This window comes from Salvia hispanica, chromosome 2 (genome assembly GCF_023119035.1).
Source record: "Salvia hispanica cultivar TCC Black 2014 chromosome 2, UniMelb_Shisp_WGS_1.0, whole genome shotgun sequence".
Lineage (NCBI taxonomy): Eukaryota > Viridiplantae > Streptophyta > Magnoliopsida > Lamiales > Lamiaceae > Salvia > Salvia hispanica.
Window position 1 is genome coordinate 30017789 of NC_062966.1, and position 15666 is coordinate 30033454.

Consider the following 15666-nt stretch of genomic DNA (forward strand, 5'->3'; position numbering starts at 1 on the left):
ATGATTTTGTTATATAAGTAACCCTTAATTGTACTTCAACTTTATCGTTGATCATATAATGCATGCACAGCTTGAACATTTTGAAGTGGACTGAAGTCTGAACCATTCAATAATAGTACATTAATTTAACTCTTGACCACGTGATTTGAAGGAAAGTCTTGAACCCTAGCTAAAGATAAGCATAATGAATTATGATCCTTTTATGTTTGACACGCAAATATGTTTAAGACATAAGTTGATAGTAATTAATCATCTCAAAGATCTTCTAGATGTTAAAAAGTTGAACAAAATAACTATTTCTGCACAACACATCGAGTTGATTAGGATCTGATTATATCCTAAATCATGTACTCCCTCCGTCACACTGAAGATGATCCACTTTCCTTTTTAGTTGCATAAAGTTGCATAAAATCATGTGCCGCCCAAGGAAGGGGTCATTTTCCTTGGGACAGATGGAGTATATACTTTTCTACCACATACACCATATATATTAGGTTGCGTGGAATTAAAAGTCCTGGGCATTGTATCGATATCGATCGATGATTAATTAGCCTTTTAGTTTTCCAAATCTTATCTTTTTTATTGAATTTTGGTGACATGAAATAAATGTCAAATAAACTGTAATAGGTGCAGCAGTCACTTTCTCTAAATAATACTCCTAGTATTGTTAGTTATATATATAGGTCCTAAACTAGGACCATTTTCATGGAATTCGTAGATTATTCAACGTTTAGTCCTAAGTTTGACGTTTAAGATGACATGAGATCCATGCTGACTGAAATTCTTAAAATTATGCACTGCAATTGAAGTTATAGGCACTTAGTATTTACTAAAAATTCTTGTTTTCTCCATAAATTTCACGTTCAAACAATTGATGTTTACGGATGCGCTCACCATCACCACGCGCTTACATGAGACTTCCTCTTTTTAATAACTGGAGTTTAATCTTAGTAATTTATTTCGAGATTATTTGGATTATCTCCGATAAATAATCTCATTTCACCTTCCGTTCTCCTAATTCATTTATAGGGGCAAACAATAACCCACATTAGCGAAAGAACAAGAGTTGCAAGTATATATATGTGTCATTCCAATTCCATTAGTATGAGGCATTTTGGAAAGTACCCCAAGAGTAAAACCATGAGGGTGAAGTTCGGGTGTGCACCACTGAACCCCAACATCATTCTATTCACAATTATTATAAAAAAAGTCCACATTCCACCAACTTTTATCACCCACTTTTCTTGATAAATTCAAATAATTTTTAAAGCCCGCACAAATAAAATATGGGACATTAATTAATAGGTAGCAGAGAAAGTATTATTTAATTGTTCAAATTACAAAAATATTGTTTTATTAATATTCCATGTCCATGCGCCATCGTGTCTCCGTCGGTGAAATCATTGTTGTACTAGTACAAACTTTGTTACAAAAGCAGCCCATTAAGAATCCACAATATTTATGCGTCGATGGACTTATTTTGATTTGTTATAAACAGAGATCATATCTTCTAAGCTTGTTGAATTAAATGATTCGTAATAGAATTACAGAATTTAAAAACAATGGGAAAAGTTGAATCTATGAAGTTTGAGAATGCGTATGTATGAATGAAGAAGAAGAGCATATATATATATATATATATAATGTTGTGTGTGTATGATTGGATTGTCCATAATTGAGTGATCTGAATGAATGAAGGGATCTGTCCTTGTTTCCACGGCAGAAGTTAGTCCTATAAATGTAACCGCAAATGATTCCAACCTCTGACAAAAAACTCCTTTTTCCATACACACTAGTGTCATTCATTCATTCATCCTAATAACAAACAAGTAACAAACTCAGCAAAATGGCATCCCGCCGCCACAAGAAGGTAGTTATAGTAATGGGCCCCACCGGGTGCGGCAAGACCAAGCTCTCCCTGGACCTCGCCTCCCGCTTCTTCCCCTCCTCCGAGATCATCAACGCCGACAAAATCCAGACCCACCGCGGCCTCCCCATCACCACCAACAAGGTCCCCCTCTCCGACCGCCTCCAAATCCCCCACCACCTCCTGGGCTCCTTCCAGTCCTCCCCCTCCCACCCGGAGCTCACCCCCTCCGACTTCCGCCTCTCCGCCTCCTCCCTCATCTCCCAAATCCTCTCCCGCCGCAACACCCCCATCATCGTCGGCGGATCCAACTCCTTCATCTACGCACTCCTCGCCAAGTCCTTCCGCCCCGACTCGGACGTCTTCACCCATTCCAACTCACCCATCTGCAAAGGCCTGAGGTACCGCTGCTGCTTCATCTGGGTGGACGCCTCGCCGGCGGTGCTGACCGAGTATCTGGCCAGCCGGGTGGACGAGATGATGGAGGCGGGGATGCTCGACGAGCTGGAGGAGTTTTTCGGCAGCGGCGAGTCGGACTCGGTGAGTGGGCGCGGCCTGGGGAGGGCGATTGGAGTCCCCGAATTCAGGAGATATTTCCAGACAAAAGCGCGCGGGGATGGTGACGTGGCGGAGAGGGAGGCCTACGTGGAGGCTGTGCGGGCCATCAAGGACAACACGTGTCAGCTGGCCAAGAGGCAGCTGGCCAAAATCCTGAGGCTGAGGGACTCGGCCGGGTGGGACTTGAAGAGGGTTGACGCCACGGAGGCGCTGAGGGCGGCGATGGCCGGGCGGAAGACGGCGGAGCATTGGGAGAGAGAGGTGGTCGAACCGAGTAGGAATATTGTGAAGCGCTTCTTGATGGGGGAATAGCTAAATTGGAATATACTACTACTACTTACTACTACTAATACTTTATTACTACTATCATTTTAATTATTGTTTTTGTTCAATTCGGATTTTTATAGTTTATTAACTTTTGGGGGCGGAGACGAGGCTGCTGGTGGCAGAGGACGACCACCAATTTTGTTGCATTTGCTTATTATTAAAACAAATTATTGTTCATAAATAGTTTTTGTGATCATAATTTATAGTAGTAGTAAACTTTATTTGAAGACTGAATAAAACTAAAACAATTTTGTGAGTGTCTCGACCTATATATATCCAGAAATTGAAGGCCTTAGATATATAATTATATTAAAAATATACATGTTGCTTTGGACTACTAAATCGAGCTTTGTGAATTAAGATTAGGATTCGGCATTTCGATCGAGCAAATCGAGAGAGATTTTTATTAATTTATTCCTACTCTTGTTCATTGATATTGAGTTTTATAATCTTTGTTCCAATGATCAATGATGTACTTATGAACTAAAGTCGAAAAAGTTTTATTAATCTTTAGTATTTGGGCTTATTAATTTTGGGCCACTATCTATTTGATTGTTGGGGTCATTAACGAGTATGTGAATAAAGCCTTGGAAGTTGAAGTAATTGAAGCCCAAATTCATCAAAATTTTGTTTTCCTCTAAATAATTTAATTTTGTTCTATTAGTGTATATTGAGGATGTTGAAAAGCAAATGTTTTCTCCCGATAAAATTATGTTTCTTAATTCTTAGCAAATTAGCAATTCAAATGAAATTGATTATAACATCATCTTTCTCCCTTAGTGTTTTCAAAATTTATTTATTTTTCTTTGAAAATTTCAAGATACGACTGACTCGTCAATATTATCATTTTAGTATATCGTAAAAAGCTAAAAATTGTACATATATTACATGTAAAATAAATATTTCATTATTATTATTATTATTATTATTATTATTATTATTATTATTATAATAAAATTTTCAATACCGACTTGTTTATATTACAGGTTTTGTCACTGTATGTAATATAGAATCATTATTGTGTGTGTGAGTTGGCCAAACGATAGAGATGTTGATGCCTGATGCCAAAGGTCTCGGGTTCAAGTCCCCCCGTAGCGCGGTTTTTAAATTTATGTTCATTTACGCAAAAAAAAAAGAATTATAATTCAAATGCTATGCAATCAAAACGAGTCAAATGTAGATTATTTTATGATTTCAAGAGAAAATTATTTGCATAGATCATGCACAACACGGCACTTTTGAAGCTCATATCGGACTACTCTATACCAGCGACATTGTAGGACATAGAGCACACTGAGCCTCTCAGGTCGTGGCGTGTAAGAGCACGTCATTTCATTGCCCAATAAAATTCCTCCACATTTCAAAGTCTAATTTTTATAATTATTCATAAGATCATATTCATTAATTTAAAGAAACATGTGAATAATGTTGTTTAGAATTGTGATTAGTGCTATTGACCTGGATTATGATAGATTTTTAAGACGTATCCATCTACACTAGTTAATGCATAAATACATAACAAATTCAATTAATACACCATCCCAAGGATACTTATTGATTTTAATTGGATCCTTTATATCCATCTCATATTGGAGATTTTGATTTTAAATTCGGAGATCCTTTTGCAACTTTCAAATTTGTGACAATAGGAACGCATTAATTAATTTTCTTACCGTTACCCCTGAATTAGAAAAAAGGTGGATTTGCATATTTTGGGGCTAAAATTTTGTCCAAGATTATGGAAACTATTTTAATGACATTTTAATAAATAATCTTCCAATTCAAATTGGACTTTTACAGAATACTAAATCCTAAAACATTAATTTTGGTGTAAACCATTTACTATTATGCTATTTGCTACTCTGTTATAAAGGTGCTGCATACACCTCAAATTTAAGACACAGTTTTAAGAAATGGCTTTATGCAAAATTGAGATATTAGCATTTGCAGTACTTGTATTCTACATACCAATTGCCCATTGTTGGGGAATCGATGGCCATCTCATTGTCTGCAAACTTGCACAGGTTCTTACCTTCCTGAATTTCACCTTTTACTCAGTTTCATGACACGAAAACCCCGTCTCAATGGCTGTGTTTCTGTTGCAGCCAAGGTTGAGCAAAGCAGCAGAAGATGCTGTATCACAACTTTTGCCATCATATGCAGAAAATGATCTCGGCAGCCTGTGCTCGTGGGCAGACCGTGTCAAGTTTAGATATCACTGGTCGTCGCCACTCCATTATATCAACACCCCAGACGATCTCTGCAACTATCAGTACAACAGTGAGCATGAAATTCCAGCCCCTTTTGTTATCATCAGGAAAAGATTCTTGAAATGTGAATGAAATAAATTTTCTTTCTGCACATAGGGGATTGCAAGGATGAAGATGGAATACAAGACATATGTGTGGCAGGAGCAATCAACAATTACACCACTCAGCTCCTGAGCTATCGAGATACTTCGTCTACATGTAATTCTATTGAAAAAATTCTGAGTTTCAATACTTGCCTTTCTTGAATATGTAATGATCTGAACTCTACAATCCTCAGATAATCTGACAGAAGCACTTCTTTTCCTGTCACATTTCATGGGGGACATTCATCAGGTAATTGCTGCCACTTCATTCTTTTCGAGCTCACAGTATATACGATGTTATTAAATATTCGTTCCCGAAAACATGCAGCCTCTACATGTAGGATTTACTTCAGATAAAGGGGCTAACACTATTGATGTTCATTGGCACAAGAGGAAAGCAAATCTTCATCATGTGAGTTTTCCACGAAACACACCCGCATATTCAAGATCCCATTTTTCACATAGAAATGCACTCAATGTAATTCTACAGGTGTGGGATTCTAGCATTATTGAGACAGCAGAGGAAACATTTTACAATTCTGAAGTGGATGAACTAATCAGTGCACTCGACAAGAACATAACAGTAAGTAACCTTATTCTACCTTACCAGAGTCCCACCATTTCTGTCAATGTTATGTAGTCGTGCTGACACTCTGTCCCTTGAAATATTCCAGACCGTATGGTCCAACCAAGCTAAGGCGTGGGGAGCCTGCAGCAAAATATCTTGCCCAGATGTGTAAGTGCAAGCACAAATGCCTTGGAAATCAATTTTGAAACAACAGATGTTTCACAAACTAAAAACTGAACACACTTGGTTATAATGCAGATATGCATCTGAAGGTATCAAAGCAGCATGTGACTGGGCATACAAAGGCGTCGAGGAAGATTCAGTGCTTGGAGGTAGGCACATACATACCTGTTTTTCCTGCAACGATCTTTTGTAATCCTCCTCATATAATAATTTTTGCTACTTGTGCAGACGACTACTTTCTGTCACGTAGGCCAGTGGTCAATCTGCGGTTAGCTCAAGGCGGAGTTCGCTTGGCAGCCACGCTCAACCGAATATTTGGATGATTATGTTTAAACTTTGCCTTCAACCAGATAAATTGGTGAAATTCTGTTACAGTTTTAAGGAGCTTTCCATTTGAGGATAGTCCCAAACAATCATTTTATTGCAAGAATGTCATAAGTTCTGATCAATTCAAATTTATCACAGTTTATTTATTTCAAATTTTCAAAGAAGAGTTCAAAGAGTCATCAATATAAATAGCATCATACATAATTAAAAAGGTTAAATTTGATGAAACAATTGGTTGTAAGCTGTCTCTTCCCACAATTGACATCCCATATGAATTCCAATAATGGATTCCACCAAGTTCAGTTTGCCTCTTCGTGCCTTTGAAACTGAACCAACTTAGATCTCTGTTCAGCAGGGATTCGGACAGGACGATAGTTTTTGTCAAGCCAAACTGCTGTTGCTCTTGCCTCCACAACAGGCTGGGCAGAGACGTTTAGAGCATTAATAACAGCCACTTGGAAAGCTTCCAGCTAATGCTAGTATCAAATAATGATTAAAAAAAGATCACATATTAGATACCTCTAGGCTAGGAATTTTGTAGATGAAATGTTCAAAGAAGAGTCGAACAGCAGATGAGTCGGCCACCCTCACCTTCACAACGAAGTGGTCTCCACTCTGTTAAAATACGACATATAAGGTATGATTAGAAAAATCACATTGGCATAACAAATGGCAAGTGGTTTATAAGCTTCTCAACCATAATGAGAATGCTAGTGACTCATTCTTTTACTTTCTATAAAACAAATTCAACCATCATTTTGGTGGCGGAAAAAATGCATAATCCATGAAACACACCATAATATTTAGATGATATCATACCCTTAGAGGAGCAAGAAACTTGAGTGACAATTCTGATAAAGCCAATGCATCACCAGTTCGTGCCACTTCATCCGCATTCACTCCAATCCTCTCCAGAAGCTCATGACGACCTGCTTATGTGTTGCAAAGGCAAGCTACTTAAAGCCAAATAATACTTTCTACAATTCTATCTTAGAAGGAGTTTGGTAAGCTTAGTTTAATAGCTTTTAAGCTGTTTTGGAGCTCAGTCAAACAACCTTTTAGTGTGTCCGATTGTTTATTTCTAAAAAGCATGTCGACTAAATTACTCTTGTTCTATAACTTTAACTTAGTCTTTAAAAAGCCTCAACCTTTACTGCTCGAACATGAGGGATGCGCACTGCAGTAACCAATGTAATACTTATAACTTTGCAGTGATATTAGAAAAGCAGTCTCACCATGTTGGCAATAACTTGCATAAACAGCATTATTCACAACACCATATTGATCTAACTCATAGTCTCGAACTTTCAGTTCAACTTCATGGAACCCTTGCATTCTGGAAACATAAATGATGTAAAGCATCAAGATTTCCGACTTAGGCATTGCCAGATAAGCCACTGCCAACACAGCATGAAATTAAGTTAAAATGAACCAAAAAATTGAACTTTGCCCCAATTGTGGTTTTAACACAACATTTAGATTTTCTTCTGAAATACAAAGACGAAATTAGCAGCATGGACAGACCGTTGCACAATCAATAGAAGCAAAATTTGCAGATATTAGACAGCAAGAAATTAAGAGCATTGCAAAAATCTAATTATCTTCGATACAATCAAGACTAGATAGAGTAGAATAATGAGCACCAGGAATCTCAAATCAAGAATTGAGTCATAACAGGCCATCGATCTCGAGGAAAAGAAACCTGACAGCAATTAAATTAGAAGAGGAAAAGAAATTGTGAGTAGTACCCTTTTCCACCTCCGAAGTCAAACGGCAGAGCATTGCAGCTCGTCACCCGTGAGTAGGACAAGCTGACACGAGGCAGGCTGTTTTTCTGCCGGGGATCGGCCGGAAAATATACAGAGGGCCGCGAATAGTGAACGGCGACGGAGTTGTCACGTGAGCGTTGCACGGGCACGTGCGTGCCCACATTGGTTAAACAGTCCATTTCTGTTAGAATTTGGGTGTGTAGCGAGACAAAAAGTTTCGGGCTTACAAAATTTAGAGTGAACTTACAAAAATAGTCCCTGGACTATATATTTATCTCGTCAATGTGTCCTGAACTTTAAAAATATTCACAGACGAACCTGGACTAAGCTTTTATCTCGAAAATGGTCCTTTTTCATTGTTTCGTGACAAAAATACCCTTTTGAGGGGTTTTTGGAGGTTTGGACAATTTGGTCTTTTTATATTTTAAATCTGATAGCATTATTTTTGTGATGTACTAAATATGATATTATTTGAAAATTATCATTCTTCTTTCCTTTTGCCATCCTTCACTATGTTTCTTTATTTCAATATTAGATTTACTTTTAAAAATTAAATTTTAAATTTTGATTTTTAAATATCAATAATTTTTTTAATTACTATTAAATAAAAAATTAATAGTTTTAATCATAGATAGTGCCTAATATTTAATCAATAAGGTACGCCGCCGCCTTAGTTTTAATCAATAATTAATAATTTTAATCATAAATAGATCATATAACACGATTTATTCTGAAATAAATATGCATCTAATGTATAAGAGAATTTGACTAAAAATATTATGAAGTTGACTAAAAATTTGATATATGAGAATTTTTTTTGGAATTTTCTAGTTAATTTTGATTGTTTTCAAATTAATAAACGAAAATTATATTAGTCTTACATTAGATGCATATTTATTCGGAATAAATCGTGTTATATGATCTATTTATGATTAAAACTAAGGTGTCGTCGTACCTTATTGATTAAATATTAGACGCTATCAAATATTGATTAAAACTATTAATCTATTATTTAATAGTAATTTTAATAATTAAATTTTTTTATTGATATTTAAGAATCGAAATTTAAAATTTAATTTTATAAAATTAAATATAATATTGAAATAAAGAAACAAAGTGAAGGATGACAAAATGGAGGAAGAATGATAATTTTGAAATAATATCAGATTTAAATTGTAAAAATACCAAATTGCCCAAACCCTCCAAAACCCCGTGAAAGAGTATTTTCGTCACGAAACAGTGAAAACGGGTCATTTTCAAGATAAACGCTTAGTCTATGACTGTCTTGGGATATTTTTAAAGTATAGAATTCACTAGCGAGATAAACGCATAGTTTAAGGACTATTTTTGCAGTTCACTCTAAAATTTAACAAGGCTGTATATTACTTGAGATTGTTGCGAATTAATGTTGTTATATGCCAACATTAATTATGTGTAACATTATTTTAGATTTACTATTGGACCCAACACACTTAACCAAACAATATTTAAATTTTTTTTCTAGCCCACTAAAGTACACACCCCTACTAATTATTATTTTATTGAAAATATAATAAATAAAAAAACAATTGTGTGTCAGCCTAGTTATATAGGAGTAACAATTAATGACTATAAGCAAATATACTGTATTTCATATGCAATTAGTTAGTTACTAATTAACAGATAATCAAACCAAATAAGATAATTAACAATTAATCATTAGCTAACATTTTGATTTTGATTTGATTCCGATTATTTAAAAAAAAAAAAATCAGTTAAAGTTAATAATCAATAACTAATGGAGTACTTCATAACTGAATAAAACAATTAAAATGTTAGTAATAAGTACTACTCCATATGTTAGAATGTATCAAGATGGCATGTGGTGGAATTGTTTGAGTGTGTTGCTTCAAAGTTTAAAATGTCACAATGTTCACCATTATATATTCATTTCAAGTAATGGGTTAAAAATGCAAAGTAAAGAATCGATGTTGAGAATTAAAAGTGGGACGGTTTCAAATTGAGCCAAAACAACCTCATTTGCATATTGAACTTCTTACCTTGGAAGAATTGTCTTTAATTTGTACAGTTGGATGTTTTGAATTTTGAGTTTCCCCCATCAATAATAGTGAGGAAAGAGGGCAGATTGAATAATAAAGAGGGACCGGTAAACCAAGCAACAAATTCAAAAGTTTATTTCGATTATTTTTGGTTAATCGATTAATTATTTCGATTATTATTGGTTAATTGAATATTCAATCAATTATACCCGGTCTGTTATTTAGATAATTACCATATGTTTTTATTTAGGCTTGTTTTTATATTTGATGTTTTGGTGATCAAGCTGGTTCACGCACAATATATATCTCCTCTTTTTTTTGTAGTACTATTATGATTCTTTGATAACTACTACGTATATATGACTCATTGATAGAAAAATGAATCGAAATGTGAAAAAATACTGAAATTAATAGTACATTTTAAGTGTTAAACTTATGATGCTTTCACTATACTATATTCAACTCTTTATAGTATAAAGTTATATTCTATATTTATCTCTATTTTTGATATACTCCATATAATTTTAAATTTAAATTGATTTCTTTCGTTTGCTATTTCTCAATTCTCTCATCGATCTTGATTTCATTAAAACAGTAGCAACATTAAGTATTAAACATAGGTTTTCGCGAACTATTTTATGTAATTTTATTTTATTTGTTTATTTATAGATTAGAAGCCGATTATGATTTAATTTATGTGTAGTAAGTAGTAACTAATGATTGAGTAACTTGATCAATTGTTTCACTAAACCGCATTGGGTGCAAGAAATTTTACCATATGATATTATCATACTTTTTGTCGCATTCAGTGTGTGTGACAGCGTTATTAATTATGAAAGAAGAGCTTTATTAATTATTATAGTCTCAACTCTAAAGTCACCACAACCAACGCTCAATCAAATAAATGCAAAATGATACCCGTACTGCCGTACAAGCCATCGTAATTTCATTTTTTTTCTTTGAATATGTGAACGTGTTCAACATCTTTTAACAGGTGCAATGAATTACCTCACTATATTTCAAATCAAATGTGTTACTTTATTTGTTTGAATTCATATACATTTTGTTGCTAATAATTCAGTAGACTTCTAATAAAGTTTGTTGAGCTCGAGATTGTACACATTCATTGATTGTATTATGATACGATCGATATTATGCGTGTATTAAAATTTTCACATTATTATTATCGACAGGCGGCCGACAGCGCCATCATTCCGATATGAACAAGGGAAAAAGTTCCAACTACTCGATCTTCCATATCCATGGACTACTACACCTCACATGTTACATTAACGTCCACCTATATCTTTTTCCATTGAATCAATTATTGCAATTTGAATGAATACCAGAATTACATTTCTAAGGCCACATGAAAAGTATCAACCTTCCATATATCCATAAATAGATTATATAAAAAAAGGACAAAATTGTTTATCATGCGTGTATTAAAATTTTCACATTATTAAAGTCGACAGCCGCCTGACAATATGTCATCGCTGCGATGGAAACCTAAAAACTTTCGACTATCTGATCCTCCATATCCAAGGACTCCACCATACACGTTACATTGTCCACCTATATCTTCTCCACTGAATCAATTATTGAAATTTGCAGGAATATGAATCATATACAAGAAATACACTTCCCAGGCCACATGAAAAGTATCAATTTCCCATAAGAGATGTAAATGGATAAAAAACAAAGCATCAATCTCAACAGTGCACATACCCTACTACCTAAACTAGAAAACTCCTTCTTTAATGTTGATCAAGTCAAGCTATCTCACATCAATAATTGATTCTCATCCTCTCTCACTTTTAGTTATATATCCATTTTCAACTTTTCCATCCTTGGTTTATTTAGTTAAAGTACAATTTTGAGGTGTCAAAGTTTGGGCTCAGCCTCTGAGCCTGAGCGTCTTGTCGTGCGACCTAATTAACGGTGGTTTGTGGACCGAAGCCTTTTGATTTGGGTAGGGTCAGGCTAAGCCTGCTCATTGTTCAATCCTGGTCAAATTTGACAAATCTATCAATAGAAATTAAGAGTTTTCATATTTCTCATTCTTTTCTGGCTATACTCATCTAATAAAAGTATGGTGTGTCTTGTTAATTGAGATCTCTACACCTAAGTACACATTTTGATACATGCTTGGAACTCCATATATAAGCACGTTGGGTATAAGATTTCATACAATTACGTGCAAAATGCAATGTGGTGTGGATACAAATAAATAAAAGTTTTTGCTTCACTTTCTTCTGATTCAGCTCATGATTTTCTCATGACACAAAATTCTATATAGATCGCATCATACTTCATTTATTTCAAAATGTGAGTCCGAAAAAACAGCATGATGCCATGATTAAGACAACCGTTGAACATCGCCAAATTAAGTCGATTTAAGATTAGCAATTAATATACTCCTATAGTCCTATTGATCTTTCTATGATCTACAATTTTCATAAAAATACACGTGATGTATAAAATTGTTTAACATACAAGAAGCACCAACATAAAAGAAATTAATTACATGTATAAAAATATAAATATATACTCCTATTTAATAGTATAAATTTTAAGAAACATTAATATAGGGCGTATTTTAACGTAAATTTCATGATCAAAGAGTTGAAAATAGTTCTTATTCTCATAATAGTAAATGATTTTAATTTGAATTTTTAATATAATACGCCATTAATTGAGTAGTTAATCTAATTAATGATTAATAGTCAACAGAAAGAACTCATTAACGTGAATTATAGCACGTTGTTTGTGGAATTAAAAAGGTACAATACAGACTTAACCGGACTAGCTAGTCAAGGACGTTTCTTTGAAGTAGAATTTCCCTGCATACGAAGAGCCACAGAAATCGATTTCACAAAACGACATAACAAATTCATTTAGAAACATTCATTTTTTTTTCTTTTCCTGCTCATTTCCTTGTTATTTCTTTCCATTTTAATTAATGAGAGGCTGCGGCATACATTTATATACAATGTACATCATCATTCCATATTGATTCGTTTATAATATAATTATGTTGGACTCAAATCTTGCTTGTCGTTTTTTGATCAGTTATCTGAATGAGTTGACAAATCAATCTCAGAGGTATGTGTGTGTATAAATGTCATTCAATTAATGCACAATTTCGATTACTATAGTAATGTGCTAATTTCTCTATGATGTGTTTTGTAAGACCATCTTTTTTTTTAATCTTCTACGTCAAAGCTTTCACGTAGATTAGTATAATTAAGTAGTTCAAATGTGGAGTATAAAAGAGTCAAATTAATACAATTGTTTATGGGAAAGGATTTCTAATGAAGATATTCAACTAAATTTATTTTTTATTCAAAATTTCCCCTATAGTATATTACATTTACTCGTACGTTGTATTGTGAGATTAATACTAAACATATTTATTACCTTAATTTCCCAATGGAATACTTTATTCTGATAAAGTGATGATATAAAGATGAAAACATGGTATTGAAATGTCAATAATCTAACATTAGTGCAAAAAATATAAATCAAACATATATTTCCTAGATTAAATAATCCTTATTCTCTTGGACCAAATTAAAGGCCTCGTTTTTTCCACATTTACTTAAGCATCAAAAATATTTTGAGGTGATTAGAATCTAAAGAAGTGAAGAAAAATGAATCCACAAGAATGTGACAGCTGACTTCAATACATTAATTCAACATAATTTATTTTCTCATCACATAAAATGTCACTTTAACCGGATAAACACAAATAGCGTGCAGCTTGTTTAATCACGCAATAAATCCCACCCTTGGTGTGTGGTTTTAATTTGCCTTTGTTCTTACCTTTTAATTTAAAATTTTTTAAAGTTCCCTTTTCACGATTTTACCGACCAACCAATATCTAGTAAATTTAAAAGTATTGATTGTATCGAAATATACAAAATGAAATGCAATCCTTAATTTTCTTAGGATTATTCAAATTCAACCAATTATCATTGATTTCAGTCAAACCCAATTTCTCTACACTTTGCTTAATTAATCTCAAGTTAGTATTTTATAATTGGTTATTTCTTTGAATAATCGATGCTCATGAATAAATAAAATCCAATTAATACACGCTCATATATGATATTCAATTAGTTATTCCAATAAAGTAGGTGGAGTTTCCGCCGACTTAGATGCTCACTCAAAGAGTATTCCTCTTCAGTTCAAATCATAGAAAATTCTACTATGTGGGCTATCTCCAAAGTCTAGTACTACTAATACTAAAACAAAATAATATCTTTTCAACTGGGGTCTACCCATGATCTTTTCTTTACCTCATTAATTTTAATTTAATTTAAATCTCAATTAAAACACCAACCACACTATAAAAATATGTTGTGGGGTCTGGGCTGAAAACCACCTTACCTCATCACAACTCATTCTATTTTGCTAAAATGAACAGTAATTCAAAAAGCAACATGAATATGTATGAATGCGAGAGCGAGCTACGAAGAGGGCCATGGACTCTTGAAGAAGACAATCTTCTCATCCAGTATGTTTCTTCTCACGGTGAAGGCCGCTGGAATTCCTTAGCCAAATTTGCTGGTATTTTTCATCATTCCTTAAATCTCTATACAAACTTTATGAAAAGACTAAAAATAAATAATTTATTTTCATATGTATTTTGTGTGCAGGGCTGAAGAGAACAGGAAAGAGTTGCAGATTAAGATGGCTCAACTATTTGAAGCCTGACATTAAGAGAGGAAACCTCACCCCTCATGAGCAGCTCTTGATTCTTGAACTCCACTCCAAATGGGGAAATAGGTCTCATTTTTTGACATACTAACACATTTATAAATTCGAATTTGACAATTTTGTTGTGTATATAATTTTAATTTAATTACAATGATAGGTGGTCGAAAATTGCACAGCATTTGCCAGGAAGAACAGACAACGAGATCAAGAATTATTGGAGAACAAGGGTGCAGAAGCAAGCCCGACAGCTCAAAGTGGATTCCAACAGCAAGAAATTCCTCGAAGCAATCCGCACGTTTTGGATGCCAAGATTAATGGAGAAAATGGAGCAAATTTCGCCGCCAATGTCACCTCCCTTCGCGGTCCCCTCATCGCCGGCCATAAGCCAGCTGGCGCCTCCGGATTCTCTCTGTCTGAATCCGGTGAAAATTTCAGACACTAATAATATCCTGCTCGAGCAAATCTCAAGCCCCTCTATGAACTTAACGGCGGTGAAAAATCAGCCGGAAATTCCAATTGAGGAAAGTTATTACAACGTGGGATTTCCGAGCTGCTACGATGACATGCAGGGGCAGGAGATCCTTGTCCCAGACTGCCACGTGGCGGAGATTGATTGGTTCGGGGAGGATCTGTGCAGCACCTTTTGGAACACGGATGAGTTGTGGCAGTTTAGGAAGTGATCAGAATTGGGAAGATCCATGTAGATAGATATTTCTACTTACCTAATTAGGAAGTCTCTTAATTAATCTGATAGGTAATTAAGTGGCTCTTGCTTTTAGTAGGGCCAACAAAAAGGTCTGTATTAAGTGATGTATATTAGGTTTAATCAAGAACTTAGGTTTTATATTAGTTCTAACTATGTAGTAGTAATAGATTGGGGTGTTCTCTAATCTTTAATGTAAGGCTTTCTACTTTTTCTCCTTTGTGTGGTCTAATCAAACTTTGTTCTCACA

At 34.5% G+C, this 15666-nt stretch overlaps 4 protein-coding genes across 4 annotated transcripts; 3 read left to right on the plus strand and 1 right to left on the minus strand.

The window, feature by feature from the left end:
* The first annotated feature begins 1675 nt into the window (after positions 1 to 1675).
* Positions 1676 to 3008, plus strand: LOC125208033 (adenylate isopentenyltransferase-like). The gene has a single exon (XM_048107576.1). The coding sequence runs from the start codon at positions 1847 to 1849 to the stop codon at positions 2735 to 2737; it is 891 nt and encodes a 296-aa protein (XP_047963533.1). The 5' UTR covers positions 1676 to 1846; the 3' UTR covers positions 2738 to 3008.
* Positions 3009 to 4665: 1657 nt separating this feature from the next.
* Positions 4666 to 6256, plus strand: LOC125206768 (endonuclease 2). Its single transcript, XM_048105994.1, has 9 exons — positions 4666 to 4776; positions 4858 to 5032; positions 5119 to 5220; positions 5300 to 5355; positions 5434 to 5517; positions 5596 to 5688; positions 5780 to 5841; positions 5932 to 6005; positions 6085 to 6256. Exons 1-9 carry the CDS (start codon positions 4666 to 4668, stop codon positions 6177 to 6179), a joined length of 852 nt encoding a protein of 283 aa, XP_047961951.1. The 3' UTR covers positions 6180 to 6256.
* Positions 6257 to 6305: 49 nt separating this feature from the next.
* Positions 6306 to 8165, minus strand: LOC125204379 (acyl-acyl carrier protein thioesterase TE3, chloroplastic-like). Its single transcript, XM_048103035.1, has 5 exons — positions 7932 to 8165; positions 7419 to 7519; positions 7003 to 7112; positions 6703 to 6798; positions 6306 to 6602 (listed from the first exon to the last, which is right to left on the minus strand). The coding sequence occupies exons 1-5, from the start codon at positions 8129 to 8131 to the stop codon at positions 6483 to 6485; spliced, it is 627 nt and encodes a 208-aa protein (XP_047958992.1). The 5' UTR covers positions 8132 to 8165; the 3' UTR covers positions 6306 to 6482.
* A 6230-nt stretch (positions 8166 to 14395) lies between these two features.
* Positions 14396 to 15666, plus strand: LOC125208053 (transcription factor MYB62-like). The gene is made up of 3 exons (XM_048107601.1): positions 14396 to 14563; positions 14653 to 14782; positions 14871 to 15666. The coding sequence occupies exons 1-3, from the start codon at positions 14413 to 14415 to the stop codon at positions 15391 to 15393; spliced, it is 804 nt and encodes a 267-aa protein (XP_047963558.1). The 5' UTR covers positions 14396 to 14412; the 3' UTR covers positions 15394 to 15666.